The following is an 18982-nucleotide window of genomic DNA, read 5'->3' as shown; positions in this document are numbered from 1 at the left end:
TAGAGGCTGCTCTCATTCTAGCATCTAAAGCAAGGGTTCCCAGCTTCATCTGAACATACACTTTAAAAATCCCTATGCCCAGGCCATATACCATACCAATCAAATAAGAATCGCTGGGGTGGTCCTCAGACATCTGATTCCAATGTGTAGGTTAGTTTGAGAACCACTGATTGAATGTATGGCAGACCAGTATATGGCAGGGATAGATGACACTTAAAAAAACAGGCCTGTTTTTTTAGATCTCGTTTCTATCCTTTTGTAGCTAAGGCCTTGAGCAAATGCCTTAATTTTTCTAAACCTCCATTTTCTCTTCTTTGAAGTGGGACTAGTGAGAGAATTTGCCCCTCTGAATTGTGCATGTGTGTGAGATCACTTGGCTCAGGACTGTTCTAGGCATGTAGTAAGTAGTGAATAAATAAGACTTTGATAGATTATTGCTGGTGGTTTTAGGGTACTTAGAAGGACGCGCCATGGTGTGGGTTGAGGAAATGTTAAGTGGCCTCAGGGAATCCACCTAATTAAAGCTGCTTTAGCTTTGGCCCTTGATGTCAGCATCTCTTCTGCTGTCATAGGCAGATTCATTTTCCATCTGGAAATTACTTCAGTCCCTGCACACAGGCAGACCAAGCTCAAGCACTCTAGCTTATAGGTTCTTATCTACTCTTGCCCCCTTCTTATCACCTGCAGAAAGCCCTGTGTAGGGAATAAGCCTGTATCTAGGAAGAGGCATTCCCAGGCATCCTGATAGTCAAGCCCAACTGCAGCCTGTTTAGACCATACCTCCAGCTCCATCTTTGCCTTTGAATTAGCTAGAAAGATCCCAGCCAGGGCTTATGATAGGAGAGCTTCTCCCACTATAACTCCTTCCCTTGGACTGTCTCTCAAATGCTGGGGCTTCTCCAGCAGGTGTTTACTGAGTCCTGAGCTGTAGAGAAGGAGAGTTCTGCTAATGGGTGGGGAGGAGAGGGCAACCCCTTCAAGGGGCTTCTCCAGCTCAGTCAACACTTCCTTTGTGTCTGGGAAAGGTATCCATATGTGAGACAGATGGACAAAGGGAAGCTGCAGCACCCACCCGCTGTCATCCTGACCTCTTGGGAGGATCCCCTCTTAAGCTGTCTTGCAGCTTGTCCTGGGTGTTGCGGACATATGGACACCATCAGCACAGGATGACCTTGGGTAAATCACCTCACCTTTTTGAGCCTTAGCTTCATCATGTGCTCAATGGAGACAGGAATGCCTTTCTCTAAGGCTGCTCTGGGAATGAAGTGAGATTATAGACACAAGACCCCTAACTCTGCTTGGCAGATTGCTGGTGCTCAGGAAATAGTAATTACCCCTTCCAGTGTGCAGTCAATAAATTAATGCCTGTAAAAAGTCAAGTGTAATAGTACAGCTGTAAAAGAAGCTTGCACCCTCCCAACCCCCACGATGTTATATGCATAAGGTAGGAACTGAGGCAAAGCCTGTTACATATCGGCGAATGACTGGCTGGAGAGTTGCGAGGTGCTGGGTCCAGGGCTTTTAATAAACATCTCACCTTGCTTAATGGATTGAACTTCTGCAGCTTCTGTTGTCTCTGAGAATTAGGGCCCCCTCTGCTCTTTCCTTACTGGCATCAGGCTATAGACATGAACATTATGTACCCACTGGATTCTCTCTCTGTCTCACCTATTTCCCAAAGAATTTGGTTGAAATAAGCAGTCTGGTCAAAATATCTGCAGGGAAAATTAGAGGAAAGTCCCCCTTGCTGGGGTTTCTGATCCTTTAGAGCCCACAGCCCCAGAGCAGACCTTCCAAGGTGGACAGACTCTTGATTCAGGTCCATACTATCTAATTTGCTCTGTATCCCTTAACCCTTTATCCAACCTCTCTGAGACTCTTCCTCTGTACAGTTATTGTGAAGAGTGAATAGGACAGTCTATGTAAAGTGTTTAGCAGAAGGTCCAGCATGATTGTAAGTGGTTCATAAATGGTAGCAGTCATTCTGAGTAGTAAAATGGTTATTGCCTCTTAGCACAGTGTGTGCTCCTTCCACTTCTTCATTTGACAACTTTCAAGGAGCTCTTCCTGTTCTACTGGGCACGTGCAGTGTGTCATGGGCATGTGACTGTGTTGGACAGAGCCCTTCCTGGCCCAGTGTGGGGCAAGGATGGGCTGCTTGCTTCTGGTGCAGGGGGAGCTGGAGGGTCAGGAGGGCCTGGCCTGCTCGTGGAGACCCTGCAAGCCGGCCTCTGAGTGGGGCTGTCTAAGAATAGCGCACGCACTAGCCAGATCTGGCACCTCACCACATCCGAGGCAGCCAAGGGATGCCAGAGTCTGACAGCCCTACCCCTGCCACAGCTGGGCTTCAGCTGGTAGGAGCTTTGTTGACCATGTTGGGCACAGACAGGATAGGTTTCTGTCCACTTTTTGCAGAGAAGTAAATGCTTTATTTTGAATCTTTCCCTCTTTCTCTTCTAGCTGCCACCTTCCCAGCTCTGAGGAACGACAGATTGACTTGTTTTCTTTTCCCCCACAGGCCTTGGAGGACCGAGGTATTGTGGAATTGCTCTTGACTTCAGACAACAAGGACGGCCTGCAAAAGGGAGTCATGGATGGAGGTGCCTGCCTGGACGCTGTGCGGGGGCGGGGGGGTGGGGGGGAGGCGGCACCCTGGCCTCACTCTGCGTGCTTCCCCAAATGGCCTGGGTCGCAAGTGGAGTTTCCCTGATGTCTGGGCTTCTCCCATTTGCATGGCATTGGGCCCGAAGCTCTGGGCCTCAGAGGGTTGGAGGATCTGTGGCAGACGGATCTCTGGTCTCCCACTTGGGCTGAGCACTCACTCAGGACACTAATAGTGCTCTGCAGACTGCAGGACAGGAATGGTGAGTTGGTCATCCTAGACGGAAGTTCTCTGAATGTCTGCAGAGAGGGCAGAGCAGATGAAGCGTTATGGGGTGTCCTGGGAGGGTGGCTTACTCAAACGCTGCCAAAATCATGGAGATGGGTGACCACCACCCAGGGGGTATGTAGCCCCTGTGGTGATGGCAGCTGGCTGGGCAGCGAGTGAACAGAAGATCACCGTGGCAGCCCTCCATCAGCGCCGTCTGTTTCCCTTACTCTGCGTCTCTTCCTGTTACTACTGTAGAGGCTCTGGCCAGCTTCACCCTTGCGCACCAAGCCCCTTGTCCCTCAGCTACTCAAGGGCATTGCTCCAGCAACTCCTGCTTCTGCCCTGGGTCATCAGATTTTCTCTAATGGGTCATTCCCATCGGCATGTAAACATGTTGTTATTTCTCGCTTGTAAAACAAATCTCTTGATTCATTTCCCTATCCAGAGGCTGCTGTGTTTCTCTGCTCCCCTTCAAGAAATCTCCCCATGTCCATGCTCAATGGCCGCCCCAGTCCATTTCCTCTCCATCTCTCTCAAACCATCGGGGTCACGTTACCACCCCCACCATTCCACTGCCACTGCTCTTTTCAGGGTTGCCAGTGACCTCCATGCTACAAATTTAAATGCTCGTCCTTGTCGCCTCTGACCTCTCAGATTTTGTCAGCAACCATCAATCTCTTTCGTCCCTTGGTGTCTGAGACCCAATTTCCTGTTTCTTCTCTGACCTCACAGGCTGCTCCTACTTGGTACCTCCTGCTGGTCACTTCTCTGTTCCTGAGTTCTGATGTTTAAATTCTTTACTTCTCACTCCTTGGAATGAATGTTCCTCCTCTCCACACACTCACCACCCTGGTGATGTCATCCAGGTGCCTTTAGGTCTGACCTGTGTGTTGATGAGTGTGAGGTGCACGTCTCCATGAGTGACCTTCCTGAACTCCTGCCTCACGTGTGCATCTGCCTACTGGGCACAGCACCCTGGGAAGGCTGCCGGTCTCAGTGGAACCCGCGGGGAACTGAACTTGTCTGTTTCCCTCCCAGAGCCTGTCCCACCTTCCGTCTTCTTTTTCTCAGTAAATTGCAACTCCATTTCCCCCAGTTGCCCAGACCTAAACTTTGTAGGCACTTTCAGGCCTCTCCTTGTGTATGCCTGACACACAGCAAATCCTTTTTATCTTTAGCTTTATCTTCAAATTTATCCAGATCCAAGTAAGTTTTACCCTGTCTGCTATTACCATCATTCTCATGTGGGCTGTTGCAGCAGCCCTGAACTGATCTCCTTTCTTCACTGCTGACTCCGACACAACTTTTTCTCAACATAGCATTTGCAAATGTCATTTGGATTGCCTCAGGCCTCACCTTAACTCCAGGTACACCCAGCCTTCCTCACACTGAAGCACAAGTTATGAGAAAGGCCTCGAAGGGCCTCCTTTGACCTGTGACCTCTGTGACCTGGCTAGGTGTCTCCTGGCCCCCCTCCCCCTGCCATCCTGTTCCACCCTCCTACTGGCCTCCTATCTGTTTCTGGAACATACCGGACACCCCCAGCCTTCCTGCAGAGACCTTTCCTCCCACTTTTCTCCCAGGTCACCTCGAAGTGAGGCTTCCTCTGAGCACCCATTTGAAATGCAGCTCCTTCTGGAGCTCCCCCAGCCCTTGGGCCCTGCTTTATTTTTGCCTTCTAACATTCTGGGTAGTTTCTTTGTTTTATTCACCTGTTTGACTGCAGCGGTAAGATCCACCAGGGCCTGGGTTCCGCCTTGCTTGGCGGTACCCCTGTGCCTGGACACGGTTCATGCTCCGCAAGGATGATGGTCGTTGAAGGGCCTCCTTATCAGCTGCTAGATACTTCCTAAGGGCTCCCACCACCTGCTTGCCTCTGCGGCAGCACGCCGGGCTTCCCGTTCCTTTTGCGTCGCCCTCCCCTCTACTAGACTGAACAGATAGGGCCTTTCATCTCCGCAGCCCTAGGCCAGCGCCGGCCTGCGGGGGGCACTCGGGGGTGTCTCGTTGGATGAATGGGCAAGAGAAAGCCCTTTCCCCAGACCCACTGAGCTCAAGGACCAGCCGCGATTCCCGCTCCTTCCACGCGATGGCACTGTCTCCTTGTGGCTGCTTCCAAGGCCTCCGCCGGCCCATCACTTCCGGTGGGGCCTGGGAGGGGCTGTGGCCAGTGCCCGCAGGCAAGACCCTTTGGAGGCGGGTGCACAGGTTTAGCGCGTGAGCACCGCGCTGAGCAACGCCTCCGACGCACGGAGGGAGTCGACGAGGCCGGCTGCGGGACTCCGGGCCCTCCTCCACGGCCTGCTCCGCCCCTCGCCACACCCCCGCCCCGCCCCGCCGTGCCCCTCTCCCCCGCCGTCGTCCTCTGTGCCCCCTCCTTATCGCCTCCTCTCTGCCCCCGCCTCCGCGCCGCCCCCCGTGCCGCCCCTCCCGGTGCCCTGCACCCCAACCCTGACCTCCGGAGCTCTGCCTGCTGTCGGAAGGACTTTTCGCCATTACTTAAAAGTGTAACTAGAGTTAAGGCATCCACAGGTGTAGAGTAAGATCACAGAAATGCTGCCGCCTCCTCCCCGTCCCCAGACGTGACCCTGGCCCGCGGCATCCCGGCGGCGTAGCTCCTCGGTGATTCTGACCGGCTTCATGGGCCGGCCTTACCCGCGTGGAGATGCCTCTCCTGCCCGCTGCCGTGCCTACGAGCGGTATTCGGGGCGCTGTTGGTGAACTGACTCGCTTTCGCTGGGCTTAGTTTTCACTTTCAGTGTAGCTGTCCCGTTTCCTTTTCTTTTCTTTCAATTCTCTTTTCTCTCCCCTTTCTCTTTTCATCGTTATTTTTTGTTTAAATTTGACTTGACACACACATAGTTGACACACGTTACGTTAGTTTAAGGTGTCCCCCCCTTCTCTTTTAAACAAACGCTTTACCAAAGATTTTCCAAACTCCTGTCACGTGTGTTTCAAATACCTGTACATATCAGACTCTATGTCAAGTCCGATGGGTCTGAGACCCCACCGCCCCGACCTGATGCAAGCCGGCTACCCGGCTTTACCCGAGGCTGAACTCTGGGTCTCCTGCCCAATCCCCCCTTCTCTGCGCTGTGCCCAGATTTTCTAGCACCCACCGTCACTGCTGAGGTACAAGGACACTCTGGTTCCCGATCCTTTTATATGTTTTTCCTGGGTTTTTTTCCTTCCCATTTCTAGAAAATTACAGGATTTTCCCTTTGTCCTCGGTATTCTGGTATTTCACAATGATGTTCTTTGGTGTGGGATTTTTTCCTTTTGTGGAACTTTCGGGCGTCATTTGAATTGAAACAGTGGAACATCCAGTCAGTGGATTTTTTTTTTTTTTATATGCTTTCCTTTTTTCTGATCTTTTGGTCACTCCTGTTATTTGTAGGTTGGACTCTCATATCTATTCTCTAAGTTGCTTATCTTTTTGATGTATCTCTGCCCTTTAGTTCCACTTTCTGGGTGACTTCCTCAATGTGTCTTGTAATCCTCATATTTCCTGGGTCTTGTTTTCTTGAATATATTTCTTTTCTCATGGCATACTTTTTAAATGGACACTATCTTTCTTACTTTGCTCTGAGGATATTTTACTTTTTTTTTTTTTTTTAAGATTTACCAGTTCTGCTCAATCTTCCATGTGAGGGGATTTCCTCAATTGTTTGGCTCTGGAATGAGCAGTTTAATGAGGACTGAGCAGTTTAGAGAGGAGGCACTAAACGGCCAGTTGGGAGCTGAGTGCCAGGAGGGGCTGGGGCAGGTGTGCTCCCCTGTAGCGTGATTGGGCTGGGGTGTGCTGTTTCCAGGAGGGAAGCCCAAATGTCGGTGTTTGGAGATACTGTCTTTAGCTCTATTAAGTGTTTCCAGAGACGAATCCTTTGGTCTGTTGCTGCAGATATCCTGGGAGCAGACAGGAGGAATGGGCAGGAATCCTTTGGCTGAGATGGCCCTTAATGACCAGCTGCAGATCTCTTACTTCACAGTCTGCTGCGCTGATCCCTCCCAGCCTGGAGACACTCAGCTTACCTAGAGAGTGTGGTCCTCCAGGGTGGGGCACCAGTGGGGAAGAGGCTTGAGGAGTGTGTGAGGCAGGGGACGGAAGTGTGTTCCCCGCTGCACAGTGTCTGGGACGTGAGACAAGGACTGGGGCTGGAGGGTGGGGAGTCGGTTGAAGCTTCTTCCACTCTTCTAGGCTGTTTACTGACCCACTGCCCTTTGCAGCCTCCTGAGATTTTCTTGAAACTTCTCTCTGTTTTGTCTACTCTCTAGGTCTTGTTCTTTATGGACTTCCACCTTTGGATTCCTTTATTTTTATATTAGTGAGGAGTCAGGAAGGCTAGGAATAGATGCCATGTTTTTAGCCATGCTAATCCTGTTCACTTCTGAGATTTCTACCTGCTCAGTTTCAGACAGGCATCCTGTCTTCAAGGTTTCTCCTTTAGGTGAGGAGGTGTCTGGATGTGTAGGGTCTTATCCAGTGGCTTGCTAGGGGATGGTGACATCACAGGACAATGGGTCAGTGTCCGATGGGCCTGGGTTGCAGCACTACTCTGCTGCTCACCAGTTGTGTGACCTTGAGGCAAGTTATTTAACCTCCTAGAGCCTCAGCTATTGTTTATTTTTAATCACTGGTAATCAGTGGCTTATGTCTACCAGGAGAGTGTCAGGGTAGCCAGCTTGGCGGGCTGGTTGGTCTCTGTCATGCATTCCCAGACCTGCGGGAGCTCAGGCCAAGCCCAGTGCATATGAGGCCTACTGTTCAAGCAGACAACAGGCAGGCAAGGAGCCTCAGAGCCAAGTTCTGCAGCTGGGGTAGGTTAAAAGGTCCATGACTATATAGGCCAAATGTACCACATCTTTCTTGGGCATACTTTTCACTGATGCCATTTAAAATATAATTTTAAACTAAAAAATGGACACATTTTGGAATGAAATAGAAAATTAGCCCTCGTTTAAGAAATAAAAGGGAAGTCTTCATTTAGATCATTACTTTGCACTAAATGCTTGAGGTGCAAAACAAAGATCAGACTCTGGGCTCCTATGAAAGAATAATTACCAGAAATGTACACTCTGCTCGTAAAAATTACATTAATCAAGAACAGATGCCTAGTGAGTGATTGCCCTGTAAGCTCTGAGCTGAGTGGTAGAGTTTCTGAGAGGAACAAGATAAATCTCCTGACATCAGAGCAACTAAACTCTAATTGGAGGTGGGAAACAATGTCAAGATTAATTTATTTTGCTGGTAAATTGGGAAAGGCCTGGGTTAGTTCAGAAAGTCTCCCTGGCTTTTAAGACAATGCTTTGTTTCTCTTTCTCTTTTCCATTCACAGTGCTGGCCACCATCAACCTGCAGTCACAACATGAGCTGCAGTTATTAACCAACTTTCTCTTAAGTGTGCAGGTAAGTCTGGCCCAGGGGCAGCTTCCGGCTCTGCTTGGTGTGAGTGTCGAAAGTCCTAGAGTCAAGTGGAGCCTCTGCAGGAAGTGTGAACTGCTGTGAGGTACCTGCAGCTCTGCCCAGGACTCCAGGATGGGGAGAGGATGACTCTGGGCTCGCTCAGCCTTTCACCTCCCAGCCATCCTTCTGCTGTTCACAGAGGCTCTGGACTAGAATTCTGTGGACTCCGTTAGCCCCAGATATGCCCATCTTGGGATTGAGAGGAGTAATGCTTTCCTGACCTGTACTGTGTGTCTGACTTTAACCCGTAAGGTCCCTCTGGGCCTAGAAAGATTATTGTCATCAGCAAGATGGGAAGCCTGGGCCATCCCTGGTCAGAGGAGAGAGGAGAGGAGTTTCTGAGTATAAGTTCACATCCTTCAGGTTGATGGGAATTTACAGTTAAATCCTATTCTGATTGATTCTTTTCTCTTGAGTTCACATGCCTCTCCTAAGGAGGCAGATGGGATCTGGCCATGGTAGTGACAGCCCATTCACAGAGCTGGGGCCCCATCCCTCACCGTGTCCTGCTGAAGGGTGTGAATGCCCCAGACTGTCACCACCTATTAGGTGTAGGCATTGATTCCCCGGGCCTAGTGGGGAGCTGCTGGAACATTAGTATCCCCCGTGAGTACATGCCTGCAGAGATGTGGGGGCTGTTCTCGATTCCACCTGTTCATTTCTGAGAGCAGAAATAGGTCCAAAGGCACATCCATATGAAGTCACCAGGGGAGTGTGAAGCTGTGGAGGATGAGGGCCACCTGTGTGTATGATGTGGCTACTATCTGAGTTTAGAGGGACAGGTGGAATGCTCAGGGAAGGTGATCAGGAAGAAATGGGGCAGGATGGGACCTGACACCAGGCAGACTTTGTTAGGCCGAGCAGGGGAGAGACAGTGGGTCCCGGTGGGCCCCAAGTCCAGCCCCTTTCTCCTTTCCTTCCTTCCTCCAGTGTTGACTGAGTGCCTGCTCTGTGTGTGGAATGTGGCCAGGCCCTGTTACCCTGTGGTGACTAAGATGGCAGGTCTTTGCCTTATGGGTTTGTGACCAACCTGGGGAGTAAACAAAAATAAACAATAGCCCAGCAACTAAAGAGGATTGTACCTGAGTGCTGTCTAAGGCAGGTATAGGATATCGTGAGCTGTCTCTCTGCCCACTCGGTAGTGTGACCCCTCTGCTTCTCTTTCCTCTCCTGTGAAGTGGGGATAATGATAATACCTGCTCAGGGGGTTGTTTGAGGATCAAATGAAGTAATATTTGGAAAGCACCCAGGAAAGCAGGGCTTCATGTTGGCTCCTTTATGGTCATCCTTAGATAGGGGCCCCACAACTGTGCACCCAGGCCGGGTCATCCTGCCTTCAGACTGGCACCGTTAACGGCCTTTCTGTCCGCAGTTCAGTTCAGTGATGTTTTCCTCAAGGAAGGGGACTTAGATCAGAGTCTGCTTTGAATGCTCAAACAGGACAGGCCCAGCTCTGCTCAACTTTGGGCTGTCCAACAGCACCCTGCTGGGCCCTCATGTGCATGTCCAGTGATGAAGATAATTAACGTGGGTGTTTCTTGAGCACTTCCCAAGTGCTAGGCACCGTGTGCGAAAGGCATTATGTGCATTATCTCATTTAATTCTCCCAGTAACCAGGTCAGCTGGCTACCGTGGTTACTATTGTACAGTCAAGGAGACCGATTGGAGAACAAATAGAGCACCCAGTAAGTGGCGGGTGAGGGCGTACGGCACCGTCTGACTGAGGCAGAGCTCCAGCTCTTACCCACATCGTGCGGCGCAGTGACCTGGGCCACTGGTGGGCATCCCTGTACCTTGGCCCTGGCGCCCTGAAGTCAGGGAGCCCCCTCCTAGCCCTGGAGACTATTGACATGTGGCACATAGAATCTACTTCACCCTTAGTGACTTAAACATGGCACAGTGTATCCCCTTCTTGGGAGGTGGACAGGTGTAAAAAAAAAAAAAAGCCACAAGTCTTGCTAAAAAAATTATTGTGACTACTTTGGCTTTTCCTCTGGCGTGGTTGGTATCTTCTATTCAACAGATAATAAATCTATCCCATTACTGTGGACTAGATTTGGTTGCTCTGTATGTGTTGCCCTCTAAATGTAAGGCCGTCGCTAACAGAGAAAGTACTTGATGAACGAGGACGGCTCTCTGGTGCGGAACCTGAAACACCAGCGTGTTAGTCCTTCTGTCTCCCCCGATGCTCTGGTGTTTCTGCAAACACGGCACAGTAGAACGTGGTTCTGGGAATGGTTTCTGCATCCCTGGGGCAATCCCACACCAAAGTCAGCATTCGGAAGTAATATTAAAGACTTAATTGTTACCGAACGTCCTAACCAAGGTATGAAGCCAGATACCGCGGCTGCAGGGCCTGCACTGGAATAGCTGTGCTAAATAACTCCCTGATTTTCTCGTCCAGTTTTGTTAACTAATGTTTAAACTAGACCTCAAAGAGGGGCCTACTCTACAGCCCTCTGACTCTTGCAGCTAAAGGGAAACAGCAGCTGAGGGGTCTGCATCCACGGGGTGCCCGTCAGAAATGGAATTATCCTGATAGAACATTCTCCTTCCCTGAGAGGGGATAGGCAAAGCTTGGCTTGACCCAGAAAGCAAACCCACGTAGAAAAAGACTCCCAGAGCACATGCTGCCTTCTGATGCAGACTGACTTTGAACACATCCCTGTGTTTTCTTGCTAGCTCCGTATGCAACATTAAAGCCACGTTAAGGCATCAGGGTCTGCTGCATCAGCTTTGGTGGTTCATTCCACTTTCTACCTGCAGGGGGAGGCACATGTGGAGGATAAGCTGTTGCAGGTGCATTTGGTCCTCACCTGCGCTCTGCTTTTGATGGCCCTTACGGCAAGGAGTGTGTGGCCAGGGAGGAGTTGGGAGGGTAGAAGGGCTGGGATTTCCCTGAAAGAAGAACTCCTCTCTGCCTCTTTTGGCCAGCTAACTTCTCATTTTGTGGTGCCCAGAGGGTTCAGCCCAAGATGGTGATGGAGTACTGGACAGGGTGGTTTGACTCGTGGGGAGGCCCACACAACATCCTGGATTCTTCTGGTAAGTGCTTTGCAGTACCTACACCCAGCATGTGTATTGCCCTATGAAGTAAAAATCAGTTCCAAATAACGTGCTAATTGATGTAAATGAGCTGTAGGGTGCAAGGCTCCTGGGATTATCTGCATGTCATAGTTAGCTCTTGATATTCCAGACTCATGTGTCTTGACATTTGAAGTGAATGGTAGGACTCTTAACACTGCTTTATTATGTTTTGATAATTAGATAGGCAATGCACACCTACTGCAAACATCCAGCAAATACAGAAAATGTAGGAAGAAGAAATAAAAACGCCAGAGCCCGGAGAAAACACGTACAGTTGACTTTTGAACAATGCAGCAGTTAGGGGTGCTGACCCCCCTGCACGCTTGAAGTCTGGGTATAACTTTTGACTCCCCCCAAACTTAATGATTAATAGTCTACTATTGACCAGAAACCTACTGATAACATGCAACTGGTTAACACATATTCTGCATATTGTCTGTGTCATATACTGTATTATTACGACAAAACCAGCTAGAGAAAAGACAATGTTATGAAGAAAACTGTAAGGAGGAGAAAATACTTTACAGCACTGCACTGTAAGAAATCATGTGTAAATGGAGCCATGCAGCTCAAACCCGTGTCATTCGAGGGTCAGCTGTATATTGTGCAGGCAGTTCTGTGTCTGTCTGCAGCCCTGCATGCACACAGAGATACGGATGCTCGTAGGCATGGCTGCTCTTTGTTACCTGCCTGTGCCCTGATTGACACAAATGAACAGCCTTCTATACTATTAGAGATTCCATCACTGTTTTAAAGAGTGCAAAGAACCCTGTTGTATTGGTGATTAAACCAATTTATTTAGCCACTCTCTTACTGATGAACAATTGGATGTTTCCAGTGGTTTTTGTTGATTGAACACCATTGCAGTGAACATTCTTGAACATCCAGTTTTGCAAATCTGGCATATTATTTTCCTAGGATAAGTTCCTAGCAATAGAATTGCTACATTAATTCAATTTTGGTATGTATGTACTAAACTGCTCTCTGGGAAGATTATAACAATTCTTATTATTATTAAATGAGAATACCTACTTTCCACAGATTCATCAACACTGAGTATTAAAATAATTTTTAATATTTGTCAATCTGATTGCCAATATATATGTATGTGTGTATATGTATTAACACTTTATATTTCTCTTTTGATGTTATCTTTTCACGTCTTTGGCTAATTCTTTAATAGAGGTGGGACTGGGGAGGTGGTCAGAAATTACATCTCCAATTAGGAGTCCAGTGACTCTTTGCATCTTACCAAGTGTGAGTAAGTGTTGAGAACAGTGGAGGTGGAAGGCTGCCATTGTTCAGATCATAGTCATTGGAGACTTGGCCATGATGGAACCAACAGCTGGAAGACTGCAGCTCGGGGGCTGTGGTGCTGGCCCTTTTCTCTTCATACACCTCATCTTCTGTGATTGCGGTTCTAGTGGAAGCTGAAGGGCAGAGCTATGGAGTTGAATTTGATGGGATTGGGGGGGATTAGGAAAGCTGAGAGGCCAACAAGTTTGTGACTTGTCCCAAACTGAGTCGCTCTGCACATCCCCTTTCTCCCCTCCTCCTGCAGAAGTTCTAAAAACAGTGTCTGCCATCCTCGATGCTGGCTCCTCCATCAATCTCTACATGTTCCATGGAGGTACCAACTTTGGCTTCATAAATGGAGCCATGCATTTTCATGAATATAAATCTGATGTCACCAGCTACGGCAAGTATTCCCCAACACTGACCCTCCCTGGAACATCCCACATTAGCATGTCTGCGGCTTTTTATGCAGAGTCCTTTAGGGGCAGTGTTTGGCACCTTTAATGCATTTGGTTCTAGAGTGCCTGGGGAAGGGATGGTTTTGCCCGGATTATTACTTTTAAACTTTTAGAGCAGTAGGAGACTGAAGCCCACTCACATGCCTGTGAGTCTTTGGAAGTCTTTGGAGGAAGTGAGAGGTACAGCCAGGATGAGGGAAGGTCCTTTGATGAGGGCAGCCTCTTCTCCCTACTCAGGTCCTTGAGATGTGTGACTCCTGAACCCTTTAGGTTGAGAGTCCCCTGAAGGTAGGCAAGATGCAGGAAATTGAGGGTCATGCCATGGCCATGGCACTTTTGGTGGAACTTTATAGTATTTAGTATTTATTGTATTCTGATTGATGGCTCATACCAGAAGTGTTCTGCCTCCCAAATTGCTGGGATGAGGACCTTGTTGCCATACCCCAGCTTCTCCCTTCTCTTTTTGCTGCTGTGGACACTGTCCTGTGACACAGGTGACCAATGACAGCATCCTGGTGTCTTGCAGACTATGATGCTGTGCTGACAGAGGCTGGGGATTACACAGCCAAGTACTTCAAGCTCCGAGGTTTCTTTGGCTCTATCTCAGGTACCTGACAGACAGCCGACTCAAGCACCAACTTGGGCCCTTGCTTTTGCTCTGAGACCCCTGAAGAATTACTTCTTCACTACCCCATCTCAACCCCAGTTGACCTATGTACAAGAATGTCCCTAGACAAGGACAGGCAAGTTTTAGAGACTGTTTTCATCATGGTTTGTGTGTCATCAGCTTTGCCTTTCTATGGGCATTAAGACTCCTGAAGATATGAGAAAGTAAAGTCCCCTGCACCCCCCCGCCCCCATGTTGCCTTCCTAGCAGGGCCAGGCAGTCTAAGAATGTTTCCCTCTTGGCTCTAGGATAAAGGAGCACATTGGGCCGTGGACAGGAGCCAGGGGCTGGGGAGGCTGGAGGTGGCAGTGACTTTTTGGGTCCTCTTGGGTTGGCCCTGTTGTCTGTGTTGCAGGTGTCCCTCTTCCTCCCCAACCTGACCTCCTTCCCAAGACTGCGTATGAGCCCTTGAGACCGAATTTATACCTGTCACTGTGGGACGCCCTGCAGTACATGGAGGAGGTGAGTGCCTTGGGGCAGGGAAGCTGGAGCAGTAGCTAGGTGGGCCAGTGGGGCTGTGGAGGGAGAAAAACCAACGCTTGATAGCTTTGAGGTCCATTCCCTGACTTCAGAGCTCAGAGGAAAGAGCATAAACTTGTGCTAGAGTATGAACTGGGAAGGAACAAAAAGAATTTGAGGAAAAACTGGTTAACACAGTAGGTAGTCTCTCTCTCCAGCCTTGGTGGACAGGGAGGAAGGTGAAGAGGCACGTGAATGGGATGTATCCCCCCTCTGAGAAGAGGGTGCACCCCTGGAGCTGACCTAGTGGGGTGCCGTGATGCAGAAATGATGGTGGATTGAAAGTCTACAGGTCTGGTACATCTCTGGGCTTCATTCCGTTGTTATCACACATCTGCCCTCCCCGTGACCCTGGACAGCATAGGGCTAATAAGATGAGAAGTCAAAATCAGAATTTTGGAGCTTGAAGAGCCAATCGGCTGGATTGGCTCCCTATGTTTGTATAGTGAGAAGTCAAACTAGAAGAAAAGGTTAGAGGGCCTCTTCCCCCAAATCCCCAGTCCCAGGTGGGGATCTGTCTGCTACCTTGCACTCCCCCAGAAGGCTCAAGATGAGGTTGCTGCCTCTTTTCTCCTCTTCCTAGCCTATATCTCCCCCTACTCTTCTCTATACAGCCAGTCAATTCTGAAAAACCAGTCAATATGGAGAACCTGCCAATAAACAATGGAAATGGACAGTCCTTTGGGTACACTCTGTATGAGACCACCATTGCTTCATCGGGCATCCTCAGTGGTCTTGTGCGTGACCGGGGACAGGTAGGGGCGGTTTCTCTTTTTTACAAAAATTCTTTATTTAAATTCAAATTAATTAACATATACTATATTATTAGTTTCAGAGGTAGAATTTAGTGATTCATTAGTTGCATATAACACCCAGTACTCACTACATCAAGTGCCCTCCTTTATGCCCATCACCCAGTTATCCCTCCTCCACCCCCACCCCCCGCCTCCCCTCCAGCAGCCCTCAGTTTGTTTCCTAGAGTTCAGCATCTCTTATGGTTTGTCTCCCTCTCTGTTTTCATCTCACTTTATTTTTCTTTCTCTTTCCTTCCCTTATGTTCATGTTTTGTTTCTTAAATTCCACATATGAGTGAAATCATATGGTATTTGTCTTACTCTAACTTGTTTTGCTTAGCATAATACATTCCAGCTCCATCCATGTCATTGCAAATGGCAAGTTGACGGCTGAGTAATATTCCATTGTACATATATACCACATCTTTATCCACTCATCTGCTGATGGACATCTGGGCTCTTTTCATAGGCTATTGTGGACATTGCTGCTATAAACATTGGGGTGCATGTGCCCCTTCAGATCACTACATTTGTATCTTTGGAAAGTACCTAGTAGTGCAATTGCTGGGTCATAGGGTAGCTCTGTTTTTAACTTTTTGAAGACCCTCCATACTGTTTTCCAGAGTGGCTGCACCAGTTTGCATTCCCACCAACAGTGTAGGAGGGTTCCCCTTTCTCTGTATCCCCGCCAACGTCTGTCGTTTCCTGAGTTGTTAATTTTAGCCATTCTGACCAGTGTGAGGTGGTGTCTCGTTGTGGTTTTGATCTGTATTTCCCTGATGTTGAGCATTTTTTCATGAGTCTGTTGGCCACTTGTGTGTCTTCTTTGGAGAAATGTCTATTCATGTCTTCTCCCCATTTCTTGACCAGATTTTTTTGTTTTTTGGGTGTTGAATTTGATAAGTTCTTTATAGATTTTGGATACTAGCCCTTTATCTGGTAAGACATTTGCAAATATCTTCTCCCATTTCATAGTTGCCTTTTGGTTTTGTTGACTGTTTGCTGTGCAAGAGCTTTTTATTATGATGAAGTCCCAATAGTTCATTTTTGGTTTTGTTTCTTTTGCTTTTGGGGATGTGTCTAGCAAGAAGTTGCTGTGGCCAAGGTCAAGAGGTTGCTGCCTGCATTCATCTCTAGGGTTTTGATGGATTCCTGTCTTACATTAGGTCTTTTATCCATTTTGAGTTTATTTTTGTGTATGGTGTAAGAAAGTGGTCCTGTTTCATTCTTTTGCATGTGGTTGTCGAATTTTCCCAACCCCATTTATTGAAGAGACTGTCTTTTTTTTTCCATTGAATATTCTTTCCTGCTTTGTCAAAGATTAGTTGGCCTTAGAGTTGAGAGTCCGTTTCTGGGTTCTCTATTCTGTTCCGTTGATCTGTGTGTCTGTTTTTGTGCCCGTACCATACTGTCTTGATGATTACAGCTTTGTAATACAGCTTGAAGTCTGGAATTGTGATGTCACCAGCTTTGGTTTTCTTTTTCAACATTACTTTGGTTATTTGGGGTCTTTTCTGGTTCCATACAAATTTTAGGATTGTTTGTTCCAGCTCTGTGAAAAATGTTGATGGTGTTTTGATAGGAATTATATTGCTTTGGGTAGCATATACATTTTAACAATATTTGTTCTTCCAAGCCATGAGCATGGAATGTTTTTCCATTTTTTTGTGTCTTCCTCAATTTCTTTCATAAGTGTTCTATAGTTTTCAGAGTATAGATCCTGCATCTCTTTGGTTAGGTTTATTCCTAGATATCTTATTGTTTTTGGTGTAATTGTAAATGGGATCAATTCTTTGATTTCTCTTTCTTGTGCTTCATTGTTAGTATATAGAAATGCAACTGACTTCTGTGCATTTATTTTATATCCTGTCACTTTGCCGAATTCCTGTATCAGTTCTAGCAATTTTGGGGTGGAGTCTTTTGCGTTCTTTACATAGAATATCATGTCGTCTGTGAAGAGTGAAAGTTTGACTTCTTTGCCGATTTGGATGCCTTTTCTTTCTTTTTGTTGTCTGATTGCTGAGGCTAGGACTTCCAGTACTATGTTGAATAATAGTGGTGATAGTGGACATCCCTGTCATGTTCCTAACCTTAGGAGAAAAGCTCTCAGTTTTTCCCCATTGAGGATGATATTCACTGTGGGTTTTTCGTATATGGCTTTTTGATATTCGGTATGTTCCCTCTATCCCTACACTGTGGAGCGTTTTAATCAAGAAAGGATGCTTTATTTTGTCAAATGCTTTTTCTGCATCAGTTGAGAGGATCATATGATTGTTGTCCTTTCTTTTAGTAATGCTGTGTATCACATTGATTGATTTGTGGATGTTGAACCAACCTTGCAGCCCAGGAATAAATCCCACTTGGTCATGGTGAATAATCCTTTGAATATACTGTTGGATCCTATTAGCTAGTATCTTGGTGAAAATTTTTTTATCCATGTTCATCAGGGATATTGGTCTGTAATTTCCTTTTTTTGTGGGATCTTTGTCTGGTTTTGGAAACAAGGTAATGCTGGCCTCAGAGAATTGAGTCTGGAAGTTTTCATTCCATTTCTATTTTTGGAAGTTTCAGAAGAATAGGTATTAGTTCTCCTTTAAATGTTTGGTAGAATTCCACTGGGAAGCCATCCAGCCCTGGACTCTTGTTTGTTGGGAGATTTTTGATTACTGATTCAATATCTTTGCTGGTTATGGGTCTGTTCAGGTTTTCTATTTCTTCCTGTTTCAGTTTTGGTAGTTTATATGTTTCTAGGAATGCATCCATTTCTTCCAGATTCCTTAATTTGTTGGCATATAATTGCTCATAATATGTCTTAGAATTGTTTGTATTTCTTCAGTGTTGGTTGTGATCTTTTCTCTTTCATTCATGATTTTATTTATTTGGGTCCTTTCTCTTTTATTTTTGATAAATCTGGCTAGGGGTTTATTGATCTTACTGATTCTTTCAACAAACCAGCTCCTATTTTCCTTGATCTGTTCTACTATTTTTTTGATTTCTATACCATTGATTTGTGTTCTAATCTTGGGGCATCTTATTTCCTGTGACCTTGTGGTCATCAAGCCCTACCATATGCATCTGACTCTCTCTCCTCAGTGCTCACATACCTGCCTGTTACCAGTGTGTAGAAATGGCCCATCACCATCAGCTCTGCTGTCCTTTTCAGCTACAGTCATGGGCTTTCATTTTTCCTCTATGCCTGGCTAACCCCCACTTTCACTGCACACACATAATGTTACCCCTTTCTTCACTTATGAGAGATCCCTATTATGCCTCCCTCCTGTCGACCCATGGATGCTTTCTGTCTGTTCATTTGGCAGGTATTTGTGAATACAGTGTCTGTAGGATTCTTGGACTATGAAACGAAGAAGATTGTTATTCCCTTGATCCAGGTTTGTTATCCTGGGGAGCTGGGTGATGGCTAGCACCAAGCTGCTTCCCGAGCAGGTTTGGTGGGAGTCAAAGAGGAAGACCTGGAAGACAGGAAGCTCCTTAACCACAGAGCTGCTGATGGAAAGAGGGGCAAAACATTGCTATCTGATCAGTGGGTACTCTTTCACCCCTATTCTCAGAGTTCAGGGAAGAACTGGGGTTCCACAAAGAAACTCTGAGGTGCAGCTGTGATCTTATGGCTGGGGAATCAGGTGGTCATCATCGACCACTATGTTCCTGGCAGGGTTACACCAGGCTGAGGATCTTGGTGGAGAATCGCGGGCGAGTCAACTACGGGGATAACATTGATGACCAGCGCAAAGGTGGGTCATAGCATGTGCTGAGAGAAGAGCTTCTAGTGCTCAGCAATGCCTGGCTATTTTTTTTCAAACCAGC

General features: G+C 47.4%; 1 protein-coding gene across 1 annotated transcript in view; it reads left to right on the top strand.

The window, feature by feature from the left end:
- Positions 1 to 18982, top strand: part of GLB1L2 (galactosidase beta 1 like 2) — a 52698-nt gene that overhangs the window by 29118 nt on the left and 4598 nt on the right. The window contains exons 7-15 of the mRNA XM_036088115.2: positions 2519 to 2600; positions 8209 to 8279; positions 11297 to 11381; positions 12985 to 13122; positions 13704 to 13784; positions 14200 to 14306; positions 14978 to 15118; positions 18475 to 18546; positions 18831 to 18909. Of these exons, the coding sequence (XP_035944008.1) occupies positions 2519 to 2600; positions 8209 to 8279; positions 11297 to 11381; positions 12985 to 13122; positions 13704 to 13784; positions 14200 to 14306; positions 14978 to 15118; positions 18475 to 18546; positions 18831 to 18909 (856 nt within the window). The remainder of the gene's footprint in view (positions 1 to 2518; positions 2601 to 8208; positions 8280 to 11296; positions 11382 to 12984; positions 13123 to 13703; positions 13785 to 14199; positions 14307 to 14977; positions 15119 to 18474; positions 18547 to 18830; positions 18910 to 18982) is intronic.

The sequence above is a fragment of the Halichoerus grypus genome, chromosome 11, assembly GCF_964656455.1.
Source record: "Halichoerus grypus chromosome 11, mHalGry1.hap1.1, whole genome shotgun sequence".
Lineage (NCBI taxonomy): Eukaryota > Metazoa > Chordata > Mammalia > Carnivora > Phocidae > Halichoerus > Halichoerus grypus.
The sequence above is the reverse complement of the archived record's forward strand: the minus strand, read 5'-3'. Positions and strand labels throughout refer to the sequence as shown.